Source organism: Pundamilia nyererei, unplaced genomic scaffold, assembly GCF_000239375.1.
Source record: "Pundamilia nyererei isolate P.nyererei 1_Seehausen unplaced genomic scaffold, PunNye1.0 scaffold00013, whole genome shotgun sequence".
Taxonomy (NCBI): Eukaryota; Metazoa; Chordata; class Actinopteri; order Cichliformes; family Cichlidae; genus Pundamilia; species Pundamilia nyererei.
In genome coordinates this window covers 3,579,910-3,598,540 of record NW_005187414.1, presented here as the reverse complement: position 1 = coordinate 3,598,540, position 18,631 = coordinate 3,579,910, and the positions used below count along the sequence as shown (strand labels likewise).

The window sequence follows — 18,631 nt, the reverse complement described above, 5'->3', positions numbered from 1 at the left end:
CTCTACAACACTGTTATTTATTTATAATATATGATTCCAAAAGGTTTGATGATATGAGATGAATAAATGTTGTAGAGAGTGCTTTTTGTAATGGTTGTTTTGGGGGATCTTTACCGAGGAGGTGGTGCGGTGGAAAATAACAGACGAAGAAGCACTACATATACAAATTTAATTTTCAGAAAGCTCCCCAAACATTCCTTTCTTTGGACATTCAAAACAAACCACAGCGGTCCTAACAGCAGGGTATGACCATGAGAGAAAAGTTACTGTTGACTGTTGCCCCCTCTAGTGGTCACATGGGTTTTCCTGAATGTATTAAAATTCTAGCAGGATGGAAAATCCTTTGGGTCTCTCGTAGACAGAACATTTGAGATGTTAAAGTGCTAAACTTGACATTTTAAGTGTAAAACCTGAATTTCATACATCTACTTCTGCTTCAAAAAAAAGACCATTAGCCTCCATTTGTTCATATAAGACGTCAGAACAATCAGAAACATGTCCCAAACATATCTAAAACGTACTCGCCGCTGTTGCTGGACTGCTAATCAGCACGTCCTGCTTCAGCAAAAACATGAACTGCACAGGTTTTGTTTTTTTAAAAGAAGAAAATGTAAACAATGCATGGAGTGCAATGAGCATCTCTTGTCAAACGGCTGTCATTTCGACACACACAAGAGTAATTTTGTCATACAGCTGCGGTCCATTTGACAGTCGAATACATCATGGTAACAGAGGGACATTGTTTTGTGAGTCCATATATTGAACTGTGCGTTAGGAGTGGCTACACGGAGGCCTCTGTGGTTGTGTTGGGGCTTTGGCTGGGGGCTGGACTGGATGGGCAAGAGTTCTCTGGACTCCCGGGAGTCCGCAGGGTTGATTTCCGCTTCCCGTTCCGCACCGTGAGCTCCTCCTTGGGCTTAAATGTCAGAGGGACAAAGCCATCTGCATCTGCCACAAGTACAACCCACAACGGTCCTGGATATAAACATAAACAAAACGACAATTAGGACTTTTTGACTTAGTATGGTTTTCTAAATGTCAGTGTAGTTTAGAAACTGTAGTTTGTGCGACCTACATTTTGGTGGTCTCAGTTTAGGAAAGCCAGTCTTTGCTACAGCAGCAACAAAACACTATGCACATTAAATGGTAGTAAGCTGCTTTTGTTTAAGACCTTATAATCTGACTTAGGCTTTTAATCACTTCCAATTATAGCTCACGCACGCTATCGGAAGAACAATGCCACCACAAGTTGCCTGAAATTACAACTGACTGCAATAAATAAGGTTTCTTATAAAGTACAGAGCAATCTGAGGGGGATGCCTTCATGGTGAATAAAGCCAGCAAGAGCATACAGATCTTAACATTTAGTCAATGACTTGCAGTTGACCCCACTTGAGGACCAGAAGAAATTTCCTCAGAGTGATTTTAGTTAATTAACCCTTTACACCCTGTGTCACAACACGGTTAATCGCACATGAAAAACAACAGATGAGGCTTTTGCACAGAGGCAGCTTAGGTACTGCTTTACATTAAGGGAAATGCCACTTAAAATGCACAAACAACAGAAAACAAGTAGCAGAGGACACGTGCTATTTGCTATACTTTGTTACTGTTGACCTACTGATGCCAAATCCAATTTTGTGAACATACCATACATCATCTCCACGATGGTAAGGTTGAAGAGGTCTTGGAGCGCACGCAGACACAGTTTCCCGTCGCACAGCAGCACCGGCCTCCGCTCGTCAATAAAAACATTTTCTGACAACTGCTTCTGCGTGAGCATAAAGAAAGGACATGTGATGGAAAGAGACATGCTCGTGGCTATTATGATATGTTAAAAAATGCAATATTCTTATTTAACAGACGTTAATTAAACACCGTACTTTAAATGTGTGCGCTCACGTCACATTGAATTGATTTTAAGTTCTTTAGCTGTCTTGTCTTAGCGTCTGTAGCAAGATTATTATTCCCGCACTGAACAATACAAACAGTGTAGATGATTTATGATATATTTATAATAGGCTATCAACCATAACACGTAAAACTGTACCTGGCATGTGACATTGACATACGGGGGTTCGCTGGCATTAGGGTAGACACTTGGGGCCTTTTTGCCATTCTGAGTGTAATCTCTGATTTCTGTCAGGCACTGCTGCACTTCTGCAAAGCGTGTAAAAAGTCTTTCCATGTTGTGAACGAGCTGCTCCAGCGCGCGCTCCTTGGCCTTGCCGGGAGTCTTTTCAGGCATAGGCAGCGTCGGCTCTGTGTGCATCTTGTCAGATGGTTCGAAGCGAGGAGAACTGGCTCGGCTGGAATCTCTGCTGACCTGTCCGGCCACCGCCAGGCTGGCCATGCGGCTGATGTGGTCCATGTCAAAGTTTTCTACTGTAACTGAAGAGGCACTGGACGGGGCTCTGTCTGATAAGTCCACAGAGCTGGTGATGGGGCTGTGCTCGCTGCTTCTCACCTCCTCGACCAATCTTCGCCTGTTCCCCGGTGAGCAAACTACCCCCCTTCCAGGCAGTATCAAGTCTTTTATCCCTGGGCGCTCTCTGTCATCCTTTGACAGGTGCTCTGAGTGCCTCCTAATCCCTGTGCAGAAATTAGAGGTGGACTCATGGCTCTGAGCAGAGGAGGATGGTATGATAGGAGACATAGGCGACTCTCCATCGTAGATCAACTCTTTGGCTATGAGATGAAGAATATATTTGTCAGTGTTAGCAGATGGGAGGAAGGCGGGGTCGTTGGACTTCTGGCGACCCACCATCAACAGTAAAATCTTATCGCTGAGGAAACAGACTCCTTTGGGTCTCTCGTTCTGCTGCAGAGAGATCTGCTGTATGTTTGGCATCGTGGAGGCTGTGATGCAGTACACAAGAACCATGTTGCATGTGTTTGATGCAACAGCAACTGTGGAACCACGGGGATCAAAAGCCACAATGTCTGGGACCAAAATCCCTGGAATGCTGACTTTACGAGTGGTGGTGACCTTTCGCTCATAGGTAACCAGAATGAGGTGCGAGGAGTCCTGCCCGGAGCCTGTTACAGTGTCCCTGCGACGCAAGTGGATAAGGGGGCTGGGGTCAGAGCGACGGTGTCTCGCCAGAAGATGGGTAATATCAAGAGGACCTGAGCTAGGGATGTAGGACCTTTCAGATTCGAAGGATCTTCTCCTCGAATCCAGAAGGCTGTCATCATCTGACATGTGAGAGCCATGGCCGTGCAGGGCCTCTGTCTCTGCTGGTAAGTCAAACGCTATGCCAGAATTTAACCCACATAATTTATCCAGCGGCAGCTCCGTAGCCACAGCTACTTGAGCTTCCCCGGTGGCCTCAATGGCACAGATATAGCCTCCCACGTCAAAGATGGGACAGAAGGAACAGGCCACCAGACTCTTTTGGATGTCATTCCAGATGTAGGAGTGAAGGGCACTGCCTATAGCCACCACCAGGCGTGTGCCATCCTTAGTCCAGCATGCACAGTGGATGAGTCCACTACCTTTGATATCTGCTTTGATTCTTCTGTTGTCCACCCTGACAGAAAACAGCACAGAGGTGTCTCTCTTAGTCAGCACAGCAAGAATGTCCAGTTTAGGGTGCCAAACGCAGCCTTGTGAAAGCAAGGGGAAAGGCTCGCTCATCTCACAGGTCTGCGTGCACAGCAGCTTGTTCTGTTCAAGAGCACTGAGCTGCAGTTGCCACACGGTAACATGCTTCTTGTGCTGCACAGCCAGCAAGGCGGGAGAATCAGAGCAGCACAGGGGGCCCCAGAAGAGTCCGAAGACATGCTCAAACTGCCCGATGACGTTTGTGTCGCCAAACTTCACGTCGCCGTTGATAAAGTAGAGAGATGTTAGGCAGACTTGCTTGCCATCTGTCCAAGCAATCCCATGCACAGGGTGGATGGCTTGGTGCAGTGTGTTGAGACCTGTCCTGAGCAGCTTTGCCTTACCAAGATCCATCCTGGCAGGTATGAAGAAGCTTATCCAAAGAGAAAAAGATAACAAAAGAGTCACAGCGTTAACATTGATAATAGAGTCCTGTATGTCTTCTAAATGGGTCTTGACGACGAGTGGCTATTGCTACCTATGCAGATTAAGAATAGCAAAAGCCTCTCTTGTGTCTCCTTCCAAGTACATGCTTTAATCCCTCTGTGCCTGAGGCAGTGGTGACGAACACCTATAGCTGCTTACGCCTGATGACCTTAACAACACACAGGCCCTTTAGGACCTAAGGGTATTAACATTAGTATGTGTTGAATAAGAGTGTCTCATTAAAGTATTTGTCTTTTTAGACTCTGACATGATTACAAAAAGTACATTAAGTCTTCAAATACACGTCATCAGAGAAAGAAAACTGTAACAGACTTAAAATGTAAACACCATTTTAACACTGGAGCACATTAAACACAATCAGATTCTTCAGAAAACAGATTTACTGTGTGGATTGATTACTGCACATCAGCTTAAAACGCGTAGACACAAACCACGAAAAGGAGAAATGCTCATTAATTCAATTAATAAACATTGGAAATCACTAGCGAGATTAACTTGCTGCTTCCCTTTAAAAAATATATCGCGCAAACAGATAATTAAAGCTAGATTCGACACAAACATGAGTTTTAAAGCTCAGCATACCTTACAAAACTAAAAACACGTTCCAGGGAGCTCGTATAAAACAGTGAACATTAACTCTCATGTCAGCAAACTCACGTTTTACCGGTTAAAAATCGCCTCCAACGTTTCTTAGTACATGACACGGAAGCAAAACTACTCGACAGTTTCGGTGCATTGTGGGAGACGTAGTTCACTTTTAACAAGCGCTCTAGTTTTATATAGCCCGAATTAACAAAAAAAAAATTGGCTTACTTAGAGGGACTTGATAAACTTAATAAAGACTATGACAAACCAGAAAATGAAAATTCAACTGACATTAGACACTCGAGCTTTATCTCACCTCCAGGGGTCTGCAGGGCTGAAGACGACGTACGTAGTGGGGTTGTAGATCTCTACGCTGCCTCCCTGCGAAGTGGAAAATATCTTGGCAGTTAGCTACGGCGGGTGGGTGAATGCCTGGTTTCTGTCGCTAAAGCCCGACTTGTAGCTGCAAAAGGGTAGAACTGGCTCTAAGAAAAAAAAAGCTTTGTCGGCTGTATGCTTTATAGCTAATATTTGAAGCAGCACAACCATGGGCGTGGAGGTCGAGACGATATCTCCCGGTGATGGTAAGCGGATTTATTCGCCTATGTGTGCTTTGATGAGGGTTGGTGGTGCTGGTGTTGTCGGGGCACGGTAGTTCCCCGGAATGCCATTCAGATATTTTTAAATATTTACATTTTTTTTTGTCAAGATTAATATTAAGATGTGTGCGACGCGAGTGAATGTATCCAGTAGAAATTTAGCAATTAACGGTAGTATGCTGCGGCTTTACCCTGTTTTGATTTTAGTTTAGTTTCTTCTTTTACAGTTTAAAACCACTGACGCCTGCACGGCATCTTTCTAGAACTCTCCATCCTGTGAAGTCAAACTCCGTCCAGTGTTTTAAAATTGAGCATTAGCTTTCAAAATAATCGACACATAGGCACGTAGGGAAACATTTGAAGAGTTACTCATGTGTAAGCAGTCAGTCAGCTCAAGAGTGAAAGACACCAAATCTAGGGCTGGGTAAGGCAGACTACAGTGTCCTTATAGGCACTGCTAAATTAAAGTGCATCTGATAGCTAATTACTCTACTATTTCTATTACTATGTAGGAAAAAAAATGCCTGCAGGCTAAAGTTACAGCATGAGGATGACAGATGCATATTTCACTTTAGTATGTCCGAAAGTGTAAAGAGGGTGCAATAGTACTGGCATCAGCACCCCACCAGACTGAACCTTGCATTTGCTAATGAGACTGCCAGTCTAATTACAAGATTAACCTGCCAGCCTCAGAGAGTATACAAACACACACTAACACTTGTTTTTTCTCTCTTTCATTAACAGGAAGAACATTTCCAAAGAAAGGCCAAACATGTGTTGTTCATTACATAGGTAACTTCCTTTCTCTTTCTTCTCTCTCCCCCGCTTTTTTCATTCTCTGCATTTTTTTCTGTCTTGGAGTCCATAGGGGGAAATATGTGCACAACACACCAAGCTTTCAAAATATGCAAAATGCTCGTAACATTGTGTAACTGAGTGTTGGTTACACTTGCAAGTTGCCGACAGAACCAGAAAATACTGATTTTTTTGTTTTTTTGTCTTAGGGTGTGCTGACATGCACATATTCATTCAAATGGGCATGTTTTTCCTGTTTGTGTCTTGTCAGATTGCCAAGTTTTTAGGTGCGACAATAAGACGCTGAGACTTTTGGGAAATGAATTTGGGTTGCTCTATGGCCTCGGGTTAGCAGACCACACAACTAGGTCAGACAGAAAGTAAATAAACCTCGCTGGCATCTCGTCTGTTGACTGTCTGAGTATCACATGGTTATTATGTGGTTATAAATGCAATTGTACACACTCTGGCTATGGTCTGTGTAGTAAAGAGGGTTGGTTTCGAGTTTGTAAGTATTTATTTATTTTTATTGAACGTACACGTCCATGTAGTTCCATCTTGTAGCTTTGGGACTTCATTTTCATCATTTGAAATGGGTTAATGTGATTTTCCTAATCTACTGTAATACTGGCTGTATATCTTGATTGACCTATGCATAGTGTTTAACCTTATGTGAAAATTGCAGCTTTGTTTGACTAGTGTGTGTGTGTCATTAGAGACAAAACGATCCACAACAACTATGCCCTATACTGTACCTTATACTAGGATGTTGTGCTATAAACTCTTCTGGGGAAAGTTGGATTTGCCTTTAAGCCTAATTTCAGGTATCCCATTTTTTTGGCTGCTGCCTTATTTCCATTGAGTCGCCTAGTGGATGGATCTGCATGTTTGATGCAACCCTTCCATATATCTGCTTCAGTCTGGCCCTGCAAGTAGACTAGCTGGTGATCCCTCGAGGCTGGGTTTGTGTCTGGAACTGGGGATCCTTCATATGTCAGGCGAATGTAATCTTAATTTATACGTCTCAAATTGTGAAGCTAGGCTCTTGAGATGTGCCACATAGCATTCTAGAGTAAGGGTTTGATTGACACTTGGTGTCTCTGCTCCCCTCTACTGTTGAATACGCAGTTATGAACATGGGTGGATGGATATATTGTTACAATATTGAAAGCCAAAAATTAATTAAAAATTAATTCATTTGCCTGGTCCTGTTGCACTGCTCTATGCGTGAAACTCGTAATCGGACACACTGGAGGCTGAGCGGCCAGTCCATGCCAAGAATGGTAGAATTTGCCCAGTTCTGGTCCCTTGTTTCATTCGATTCGTGCATCAGAGTTTTGGGATTTAAAGGTGTCTAAACTTTGGGTTCTGGTGAGGTTGTTGACATTTAGGTAATGCATCAAAACCCAGGATTATATAAAGAGCTTCCCAATACTAGGGCAAATAAAGTATTTCTACTCTTAAAGTAAGAATAATTTAGATCTGCAAATAATGCAGACCTTCTCTCGCTGTGAGCAAGAATTAAACATAGGGGATGAAAATGAGCACATTAGGGCCCCTTTAAGTTTTAAACTCCATCAAGACTGCACCACCTCTGCTGGATTGCACATATAAAAAAGCTTTTCCTTTTTCTGCTTTATTTCCTTTCTCCGTGTTGTTACCTGTTGCATTTTTTTATTTATAAGAGGGACAAATGTAAAGAATCCTGTCTGCAAAATCTACAAATGGTAAATCGACTGGGAATTACATGGTGCCTCTCTACTCAATTTGAGCACTCAAAGCACTTTCTATTACAAATCTCATCCTAATCACATATGCATCCATTGCTTTTATCCATACCTAACCACTTTACTACACATTCACGCTTCCATGAATGCATCAGGGGAAACTCAGAGTTCTGTATTTTGCCCAAGGATACTTTGACGCTTGGACTGTAGGAGCTGGTGATGGACAGCCAGCTCTACCACTTGATCCATAGCCACCCCCAACAATTAGCATGGGTACTCTTCTTTTTGTTACATTCGTCACCTATTTCATTGAGGTACTCCCCATCTTTTGTTTGTCTTTTTGTTTCGATTTACGCTAACTTACTCATAAGATGCTTATACTTATTGGAATACAACTCAAAAATACATAGTTGAGCCAAACTGAGGCTTCAATAAAGGAACGCCCAAAGAGCTATAAATACAGTTTTGTATAAATGCAGGAAGTGCATTTGCAAAATATATTTAAGGGTAGAGCTGAACTTGGTGATGAACACATGAAATTGGCTAAGAATGTGGTTTATGTAGATAATCTGGGAGTATTTGTATTGTAATCTGCAGAATTGATATAATGTGTTCCTCACATCAAGGTTTTTATGGACTAAACAAGTCTCCGATCCTATAGTGAGGGAGGAGGGTTTTTTTAATTCCTTGCTGAACTGTTATTATGTTAACCCAGTTAAATTTGATACATCGGTTCAACTAGTTTCAGGTAGTTATCAAGGGATTTGTAAGAAACTGAGGCAGGGAAGTTTTAAGATTATACTTCACAGTTTCAGTGCCCCAGAGGACAAGTGTTTTAATTAAAAGCTACACGACAAGATTAGCTGACACTCTGAAAAAAAGATAATGTTTGTAATACAGGTTGGTGTGGATTTGTAACATAAGTCAGCTGGCTCTCGGTGCAAAAACACAGACTGTACCCTCAACTCCACTCCACCCTCCCCTGGTGTTTTCCAGATAGCAAAGGCAAACAGTAAGAGTAAGGAGAGAGAGTGATTTCCCAATACATATTGGGATATGAAGCCACTCTGCTGGAGAGGCTTTCTCACGCATTCTCTTAATGCTGTGCAATTTTTGGCTCTCACTTTCACCTCTGGGATTTTGAAAATGCAGATGCACACATGCCAGAGGCACACAGACGCTCAGATATGCGAGCGACCTTCCTCTCACTCTGGTGAAAGTTGTAGCCACCCAAATTAGCCGAGTGGTCGTTGATGGCTCAGGCCTCCAATAATTTATCCTGTCTTGCATTCTTGTTTCTCTCATGGCTGACTGCAAGTCTGCTCACAGAGTGGCAGCTCTGTCAGCTGCAGTCCTGCAGTCTGAAGCTCATTTTGCTGCAAGAGGAAAATTAAAGCAGATCTGATGTCAGTCAACATGAGACAACAAAAGTAGCTCATGCGGTTTGAAGTTTGATGAAGTATGGCACTAAGCTACGAAGATGAATGGCATTGTAGCCTCTTTTGACATGAAGCTCGTGCTGCATGTGATGTCATTCCTAAATGTGGACATCATACCTTACCATGTTTGTCCTCCAGACTTTAGCATAAAACAGACAGAAACTGAGACCTCGCGGTTCTACGTGTTTGACCCAGAAATAGATCAAGCTGTGTGTCAGAAGATGCCAAAGTCTTCCTCCATGGGAGAGTGGTTGTTCATATAGTTGAGCAAACAATGGGAGGCTGATGTCCAGCTCCAAGATTAGTAGAAAGGCTTCTGCTGAAAATCATTGACTATTGGGTTGTCTGAGTGCTTCACAGGCTTTTTGCAACTTGTGTTATGAACATGGATCGAATATCTATGCAGTACCTACTTGGCAGGCAAGACTGGAGGAAAAGTGATATTAGAGCACATTATTATTTATCAAGTGAACTACTAGGCTCCACTAAAGATCTAGGACACTCCATATCTAGTTAGAAAAAAGCTCTTTTTGCACTTAATGATAGTATTAGAGTGACTTTTAAGTCATGGCTGAGGATTACTTTCAGGCTCCGGTGTCAACTTTACTCATATGCCCTATCCCAGTTGCTTGGCTATAGAAATGAAGAATGATGAAGACTCTTGTTATTAAGATGTCTGTGCCTGCAGGTGTGAAGCACAGCAGACATGTAAGTCACATACTCAGATAGCTTTACACACATCTCATTTCATCCACATTTGAGCCAAGGGGCTTGCTGTGTTGGCAGCCATCCTAGACAGGGGCTAAGACAGGATAAGGTAAACAAAGTAAAAATAGCCCCACCCCTGTGTGGAATGGCTTTTTACAGCGATAGCTAGCCACTACCAAGTGTAAGCTTCTCACAAGGAGAGCCTAGGAGCCAACCTCAGAAGGGACAGGCTTGGCTGTATTTTTGCAAAGACCTCACCCATGCTCGGCTGTACAAATAGTGATAATAGAGCAGTGATACGAGTGTGGTTTAGTTAGCAGTTTGGGATTTTGCTATGGCTATCTCTGTGATCTCCAGGAAACAGATTATTATAGAATATTAACACAGGGTCCAATGTGTTGCAATTCATAGTCCACGGCCTGGTCCTCGTTTAGCCTTGTTCCATGCTGGCCTCCCCTGGTGAAGGGTGTGGTCTGGCAGGGGCAGACACCTAGCTGCCTGTGTGAAATGAGCTATCTGTGTCCAGATTGGAGCCCGACTGATATATTGATGATATTTTGAGGATGTGTATTGATTGAGCCTCTGCCTTGTTTTTGTAAATTTTCACTTTACAACGGAGGGCGGGGGGCCAGCACCAGAGGCCGGCCCACTTTCCATTGGGGTGGCCCTCCCGGCCAGGAAGGACACACTGAGCATGAGTGTGTTTGTTGTGTCTGCGTTCTGTTGTGTCACAGTCCATCAATTTTTTACACATCAGCCGTAAAAACACGGTGGGGTATTGTCGTCATCCAACTGGGTGGGTGGGCGGCGTGAACACAGAAGTTTGTCAATGCGATAACTTGAGAACGACTCAATGGAGGCGCATCGGTGCATCTAATAAAAATTTCAGGGCTGGTTGAACCTCGACCTCAGGGCCAAGGTCAGAGGTTAAGTTTTCTTAAAATCTTGTGACTGGGATAACTCCAGAATGAAGCTGTGGCGGGGCGTGGTTCGTGGCACGGCTGTGGGGGAGGCTGACACACCTGAGCTCCATCAGCTCATCACGCCTCCCCTATATTAAACGTGCCGGGACCTGAGGTTGGGGTTTGTTGTTGTTGTTGTGTGTGGCTGTCAGCTAAGCTCCGGCTGTGTCTAAGAAGCGACATCCGGAATAAAGAAGTGTGTAAAGAGTGAAATATGTGGTTCGGTCTATCATTCCTGTCACAGAGGAATTGCAGGATTTTGATACCGTGGTTGCATCTACTATAAATATCAGACGACTTCAAATCTCAGTGACCTCTAGGTCAGAGGTCAAGTTTTCTGAAAATCTTGTGAATGTGATGAGTTGAGAAAAAGGTGACGTACGATTTTGAAATTGATACTGTACTATATATACACTACCAAACAAATTGATACCCACTTGGAAGCTGAGGGGTAGCACTGGCAGCCACCAGTATTTTTTTTTTCCATCTTTGAGTTTGGAGTGAACTGAAACCAGTTACAACAGATGCAGGGCAATGAATTGGGGTTCATCCTGAACGCTCTATCACATGGCTGAGATAGACAGGTAATCTCTGATTAATCTAACAAACAGGTTTGTTATATGTGGGGGGAAACCGAAGCACACAGAGGAAACCCACATAGGCTTAGGGAGGACATGCAAACTGCACAGAGACAGCCCCAACCTGCAGGAGTATGCACTGCTGTAAAAATGCATTTCAGTTTAGCTGAAATGCATTTTCTGTGTCAGTGTTTTTCTTCAGTGTGCAGCCAACTGCTGCTAGAAACTCAAACGACTTTTCTGCAAGAAGGTTTTGTGTTTCTGCTACTTGAATGCCCTGCAGCAGGTGGTATTCACCAGGGGGTGTGAACCTGATGACTCCGCAGCTGGACCTGGCCCAGCCCGCTCATATCTGGGCTACTGGACTTCTTGGAAATGATGGACCTTCTAAGTTTAGTGGGGGAATGAAAGTGGAGAAGGAGTACAGTACCAACTTTCATATGACTGGATGAGCAAGACACTGTAACTAAACTTCAGCTAACACCAGCTTTAAATGCCAAGTATTCACACTATGACATAGAGATAAAATAATGTACCAGAACAACCTCCAAAGTGATAGCGGATCATTATTATTTTTTTTTTATTATTTAATTTATTTATGTAAAAACGAAACCTTTTAATCTGTGTTTCTAGAGGATGGAGGACAAAATATTATTATTATTAAAATCTTATTATATTAAATATGTTAATTACTTGAAATAAAACACATTATTATATTGGTTGGTAATGCACATCATTGCATTATATTGTATAATCTCTGAATCTCTAATCTTAGTTATTTGAACTTTGTTTGCAGTTACAAGTTTCCTGTTCCACAACAATAGATTGTGCAGAGAAAATAACAAACACCATTAAGTTGCTGCTGTTGCTTTTTTCTGGCCGCCAACGGTTCCCAAAGTTCACGACCTATCAGAGTAAAAGAACAGGGATTGAGATTGTGGCTAATGAAATGATTTAGTGTTTTCATGCCTTTAGTAGTTTAACCGCCACAGCAACAACAGCCCTGTCATGCCTGAATGGTCAGTCATTGTTCTGAAGGAGCTGAGTCCCGCTTTGCCTTTGTTACCCCTTTCTCTCGCTGTGGTCTACATACAGTTAAGCAATGGCCTAGTTAACTTTAAAAAGAATCCACTAAACCAGGCCAGTTCTTCCTGATTCACATTTCCTCTGTTCATTTAAGAAGTTGAAACAGACCCAAGAAGTCCCACCAGAAAAATTCCTGGTTATTGCAGCAGCTAACTATGCCCATGCACTTTTGATTTTTGAGTTTATTTTGCCTCTAAATTTTGTTTTCATATGTTTTTTTGGCAGGTATGTTGCAGAACGGGAAAAAGTTCGACTCCTCGCGAGACAGGAACAAGCCCTTCAAGTTCAAGATTGGACATAGCGAGGTCATTAAAGGCTGGGAAGAAGGAGTAGCACAGGTAAGAGAGGAAGGTTGAGGCCCTGCTTGTTTTGTCTTTTAGTATTAAGCAGTACGTTATGCATTCCATGTTCTAAGTACATATTGAACTTCATTTATTCGTTTATACTGCCAGGTTTTAATTGATCATACCTAACAGTTAGTTGCAATTCTGAAGGTGCTCTCATACAGTGAACAGGTGCACCACTGCAGTTGTTTGTTTTTTAAATTGTGCTTAGGTGTACTGCAGTGGTCAGCAACAATGAGAGGGAGGCTGTAAAACAGATTCTACTGTAGCTATTGGAGTTCAGATTGGTTCAGCTGTAACACATTCCTTCCTTCAGCTCTTGTATGATAATGGCAGCCACAGAAAATACACAGTTACAGAGTTTTCAGTTAGAGAAAACAGATGAATGAGGACAAATGGAGTCACAGCATCAACAGCAACAGCAGTCTGACATTACTTATTTTCTGCAGTTGTGTATGTAATGCTGAGTAGCTGACTTGATTGCTGTCTGCTTGAAAGTGGTCTTTTACAGCTGCAGTGAGTAGAAACCAAGATCTGTTATGAAAGGAGAATAAACTATGCAGTTTCTCATATTTTACTTGTGGTCGGGCCTCTTGGTAAAGTACGCAAACAAAAGCCCTGAGTTCCGAATATCTGCTTGTGTTTCAGGTTCCTGGTATTATGTTTGCCTGCCAACTGTCACACTGTTATTGTTTACTGGGACACTTGAATAGGGTATTAATTTACAAGTCAAAAAGTGTTTTGTGTTCTGTGACAAGGGACTTTTCGGGCGTAGGCGTAAAGTACAAGAAAATGCACATAAATACTCAGTGTGTTCTGCTGTCCTCTCCCCTCCTGTGCTGCAGATGAGCCTGGGCCAGAGGGCTAAAATCACCTGCACACCGGATATGGCTTATGGAACAACAGGCCACCCCGGAGTCATCCCACCAAACGCAACCCTTATTTTTGATGTGGAGCTGCTTAAGCTGGAGTGACGCATGGGGTAAAAGGCAAAGGCAGAAGGCTAATGGGGCTGCATTCACCATAACCCACAACCGGGAGACCATACCCGACTGACGCCTCTCACAGCCACCTGCTCTTATGTTTCTCTGTTTTCACAGCCTTCGTCTTTTTCTTCAGTTAGGTATTTAAACGCGTCTTCTGTTTCGTTGCCATCGTTTTGAGCTAGATGCTGCAAGAAAATGTTCATGTCGTACAAGACTCTTATACACACACACACGTTTTGGTTTGTTTGTTACACATGCTTGTTTTGTTGAACTTCATTTAATGTTGTAAATTTTGTTGATCCCTGTTCTCTTTGAAAAGCCGTACTACATTGCAATCAAAACATATATTGCCTTACAGTTTGAACAGCGGAGTTGAGGGTACATAGGTTAAAAGTACAATGTCTGCTCTGTATATTTACTGGGCATTATATACCACTGTCTGCATCGCCACTTTGAAAAAAGGCTTGTCCTGCTGAATGCTCTGAATGATGTTGCTGTGTTTGGTATATTTTATAATCCTTGTGAACATGCAAGTGTAACCTATAAAATCAAACCCAATCAATACTGTACAGAAGTCTTTAAGAGCCATTGCTACTATGACAGTTTATTGACCAACTCTTGAATAAAGTGGCATGAACTATGTTAAAAAGTCTGTGTCCTTTGTGTGATTTGTGAATGACTGATTGCTACCTCCAGAGGCATCTGTTTACCAGTTCACATATTGTGTTAAATTTTTATGAAATCATAATCAAATTATTTGTAAAATAAGTAAACCATGCATTTAATCACATCTGGAATCTCGCCTTCAGACGACAAGATGTGGAGGACTTCATCACTTCAAGAAACACATGTAAACTAATACTTATTCCATTTAAGGATAAAATTTCTTTGCAAGAAAAAGGTCCTTGGTGTGCCAAGAAATCTGTATACAGGGGAGAAGACCTTTAAAACCTGTATTTAATGGTCATCAGGCCAGAAATTAAGATGAATACAGATGTTTCAACTTCCTGGGACCAGTTTTGGGAGGGTCTTTTTCTGTCCCAGCATGACTGCCGCAATGCACAAACCAAGATCCATAAAGGTGTGGTTAGTTAAGTATGTTGTGGGAGAATTCAACCCCATCTAGCATTTTTCGGATGAACTAATATGGAGATACATCATAATCTGATTTGTCCATGTAGGCCTACTTTATCTCAGTTTCAAAACGTGATATGTTGTTACCATTTTTATTTAACTATGGGTTTGAATTATATGCAGTCATTGCACGTCTGTTTTTATCACCTTGAATTTTCCTGAAATCTCTAATAATAATAATAATAATAATAATAATAAACACGAATTCTCAGTCTTCGCTTCGACAAAACAGGGAATAAGGGTGGTCATTATAAAAAAATATGTTTCAACTGTACTAATTGTTTACTACAACTGAAACGACATCAATAGCTGAATAACCCAATAAAACAAATGAAATATACACATACACTAACAACTGTTTGTGTCGCTCATCTCTACGACAGTCAAATATCTTTGCTGTAACATGTATTTCCGGTGTAATAGGTCAAAGGGTACTGTAGTTGATTCTCGCAACCGATTGGCTGACTGTCTCTGTTGTCAAACTCCATTGGCTACAGGCACACACGCCTGTCATCAGTCTGAACAAGAAAACAAACGACAAGGTCAGAATTCTGTTGTAATATCTCTGAAAATACTCACTGTTAAACACGCGAGGCACCAATATGCCTCATGTTGTATACCACTGTTTTGCTTTTACGTTTACGCCATTGCAAACGAGTGCAGCTCGGTAGCGTTTTACGGCTAGCTGACTTAGCTTAGCAACGAGTCTAGTCTTTTGTTTTTTTTTGCATATTGCTCTCATATAAGTCTGTAGTTTTATTCCACCACAGCGACATAAACAGCGCGTGGTTTTGTAATTTGATAAAGTGTGATGTAGTCATGTATTTATTCAGTTTGTTTCTTTACCACTATGCTAATAACTAGTTAGCATCTTCTCTTTTAATTTCTTATCATCTGCAAGTTAAAATATGCCACGAAAGAGCAGGTGTCCACCGCCTGTTACTTAACTTGATTTAGTCACATTGAAATGCATTTTAAAGGTCAACAAACCATAAATTTTTATGTGCAGAATATTCAGTCAAATCTGATTCAATCTGCATAAAAGTTTGCAAACTTTGCACACATAAGATTTTAAAAGCTTCTCCTCTGGTAGGTATGCTTCTACCAATAACTTTCAATCTAAAATATAAATGATCTTATAAATTACATTTTAGAACTGAGTGCCATATCTCTGTCTTGTAAATGTCTCTGCTGGTACCCAGGACCAAACCTAGCCGTGACCACAATACCTCGGTCTGCCCTGCAACCGTCCAACACGGCCCATCTCTGTAAACTTAACCACATCACTGCAGACTACCTAACCTGCACTTACAATCTGATATAAAGTTTGAGTACATGGATTTATTATCATTTCATTTGCTTTCAAAAACACTTTAGGATATGAAACAGACAACTCTAGCAATGCATGCAAAATATCTTCCAAAGTAAATGAGAACATTGCATGTAAGCTTTACATTTCTAGTTTATGAAGTGACACTTGCTGCTGTGTTTTGTATTAAACTGTCAAACAGATTTAATTAGTCATTAACTGGAAATTGCCAGATTGTTCCAATTTACTACAACTGCTGATTTGAGCAGCTTTTTCTCTTCTGCCTCCAGGTTTTTCCATGTGTGAGTGATTAAGCCAACAGTAAGCATGCTGACCGCACAGAGGGCATGTGCAGCGATGGCTGCCCGGCACCTGGTTAGAACTTCAGTCTCCTCATCCCTCACACACTGCTCTCTGATCCATACTTCAGTACCCTGTCAGGACCATGCTGAGCTGCATTCTGAATGGGCCAGTCTGGCTAAGAAACAGCTGAAGGGGAAGAACCCAGAAGATCTGATCTGGCACACTCCTGAGGGGATTAACATCAAGCCCGTGTACACCAAAACAGACTCAAAAGATGTTGCTGATGAACTGCCAGGAGTGTTTCCTTACACTAGAGGGCCCTATCCCACCATGTACACATACAGACCTTGGACTATCAGGCAGTATGCTGGATTCAGCACTGTTGAGGAGAGCAATAAGTTCTATAAAGACAACATAAAGGGTAGGTTTTGTTGTGGTCTACGTTTTTCACATTTCTGCTAAGCTTGCATTGAAATAATTATTACGCTACTCTTTGACCCTCTCGTTTCAGCTGGTCAGCAGGGTCTTTCTGTGGCCTTTGACCTCCCAACACACCGTGGTTATGACTCGGACAACCCCAGGGTCCACGGAGATGTGGGCATGGCTGGAGTGGCTATAGATACAGTTGAGGACATGAAGTTGCTCTTTGATGGAATCCCATTGGAGAAGATGTCTGTTTCAATGACTATGAATGGAGCAGTTATCCCTGTGTTGGCAATGTTTATTGTCACCGGAGAGGAGCAGGGCGTTCCAAAAGAGAAACTAACTGGCACGATTCAAAATGATATTTTGAAGGAATTTATGGTGCGCAACACCTATATTTTCCCCCCGGAACCTTCCATGCACGCCATTGCAGACATCTTTGCATATACCTCTAAGGTATGTACTAGCACAGGTTTAATGAAACCTTTTTTCCGGTGCTGTTGAACACAGTGTAACTGATTTACTACCACGGTCATGTTCACAGCACATGCCTAAGTTCAACTCCATATCCATCAGTGGCTACCATCTTCAGGAGGCCGGTGCCGATGCGATCTTGGAAGTAGCCTACACCATTGCTAATGGCCTGGAGTACTGCCGCACTGGACTGAAAGCAGGGTTAACCATAGATGAATTTGCTCCAAGGTAAAAGTTGACAAAGTGTTTTAATAATAATGTTATTTAATAATAGTTTATATTTCTGAGAAATCTATGATATAACACGTCACAAATGCCTTCAGGATTGCTGCCAGTTATGGTCACAATATCAACAAATGACAGTTGTGATGTTGGTGAATGAATAAGACGCTCAGTAAATGTCAAAACTTACATTAATATTAATGCACAATGACAGTGATGATGCAGATTTAACCAGTAAACAAATGTTTTTATATCAAACCATTAAATTACTGTGAATCATCATAAAAGTAAAGCCAATTAACCATAAATCTTTAACTATTATCGAAAACAAACATGCAGGTATTGCATGCTCATCATTTCCGCCGCAATTTACCACAAAAAGAAGGGAAAAAAACAAATCAAGTTTTTCTTGGAATTGCACAAATTACATGTTTTTTTTGCTATTATGAGTTCAGTCATGCTAAAAAATAACTACATCACATTCATTTGACAATATTAACAGAGGTGCTACAAAGTTATTTTTGTAAATTAAATGAGATAAAAAGTAAATAAAAGGTAGGTATTCCTCTATATTTAATACATTTTCAAATATATAGATTCAGTCACAGGGGTGCCAATGATTGGAACCTTATTTTTTGTAAAAGCTGTTTAAACATTTCACATCTGGAGTCTGGTGGTCTTTATATTTAAGGTTGTGGTGTCATTATGCCAGTATTGAAACAGCTCCAGTGAGCCTCCAGATAAGTTTGTTAGGTTACAAGACATGTTTAGAAAAGGCTTAAAATATTTAAACTAAATAATTCCACTGAGAGGAATCCATCTACTACTGGTGCAGGTTACCAGTCAATTGCTGCTCCAGCAAATTAAACCCAGGATCGAACCAATATATTAGCTTGTCTAAAT

The 18,631-nt window shown here is 41.7% G+C and overlaps 3 protein-coding genes across 7 annotated transcripts in view; 2 read left to right on the top strand and 1 right to left on the bottom strand.

Annotated features, from left to right (window-relative positions):
• Nucleotides 1–152: 152 nt before the first annotated feature.
• Nucleotides 153–5,002, bottom strand: wdcp (WD repeat and coiled coil containing). 5 transcript variants are annotated; one of them, XM_005724905.1, is made up of 4 exons: nucleotides 4,956–5,002; nucleotides 2,051–3,980; nucleotides 1,651–1,771; nucleotides 153–975 (listed from the first exon to the last, which is right to left on the bottom strand). In XM_005724905.1, the coding sequence occupies exons 2-4, from the start codon at nucleotides 3,959–3,961 to the stop codon at nucleotides 782–784; spliced, it is 2,226 nt and encodes a 741-aa protein (XP_005724962.1). In that variant the 5' UTR covers nucleotides 3,962–3,980; nucleotides 4,956–5,002; the 3' UTR covers nucleotides 153–781. The 5 variants fall into 5 exon arrangements, with proteins under 5 accessions (XP_005724962.1, XP_005724959.1, XP_005724960.1 ...); XM_005724902.2 differs by lacking the exon at nucleotides 4,956–5,002 and adding an exon at nucleotides 4,637–4,917; XM_005724903.2 differs by lacking the exon at nucleotides 4,956–5,002 and adding an exon at nucleotides 4,712–4,917.
• On the top strand, nucleotides 4,984–14,512 carry fkbp1b (FKBP prolyl isomerase 1B). Its single transcript, XM_005724907.2, has 4 exons — nucleotides 4,984–5,223; nucleotides 5,983–6,030; nucleotides 12,759–12,871; nucleotides 13,723–14,512. Exons 1-4 carry the CDS (start codon nucleotides 5,187–5,189, stop codon nucleotides 13,849–13,851), a joined length of 327 nt encoding a protein of 108 aa, XP_005724964.1. The 5' UTR covers nucleotides 4,984–5,186; the 3' UTR covers nucleotides 13,852–14,512.
• Nucleotides 14,513–15,452: 940 nt separating this feature from the next.
• mmut (methylmalonyl CoA mutase) overlaps nucleotides 15,453–18,631 on the top strand; it is a 21,870-nt gene continuing 18,691 nt past the window's right edge. The window contains exons 1-4 of the mRNA XM_005725068.1: nucleotides 15,453–15,539; nucleotides 16,597–17,030; nucleotides 17,121–17,488; nucleotides 17,577–17,734. Of these exons, the coding sequence (XP_005725125.1) occupies nucleotides 16,634–17,030; nucleotides 17,121–17,488; nucleotides 17,577–17,734 (923 nt within the window). The 5' untranslated portion in view covers nucleotides 15,453–15,539; nucleotides 16,597–16,633. The remainder of the gene's footprint in view (nucleotides 15,540–16,596; nucleotides 17,031–17,120; nucleotides 17,489–17,576; nucleotides 17,735–18,631) is intronic.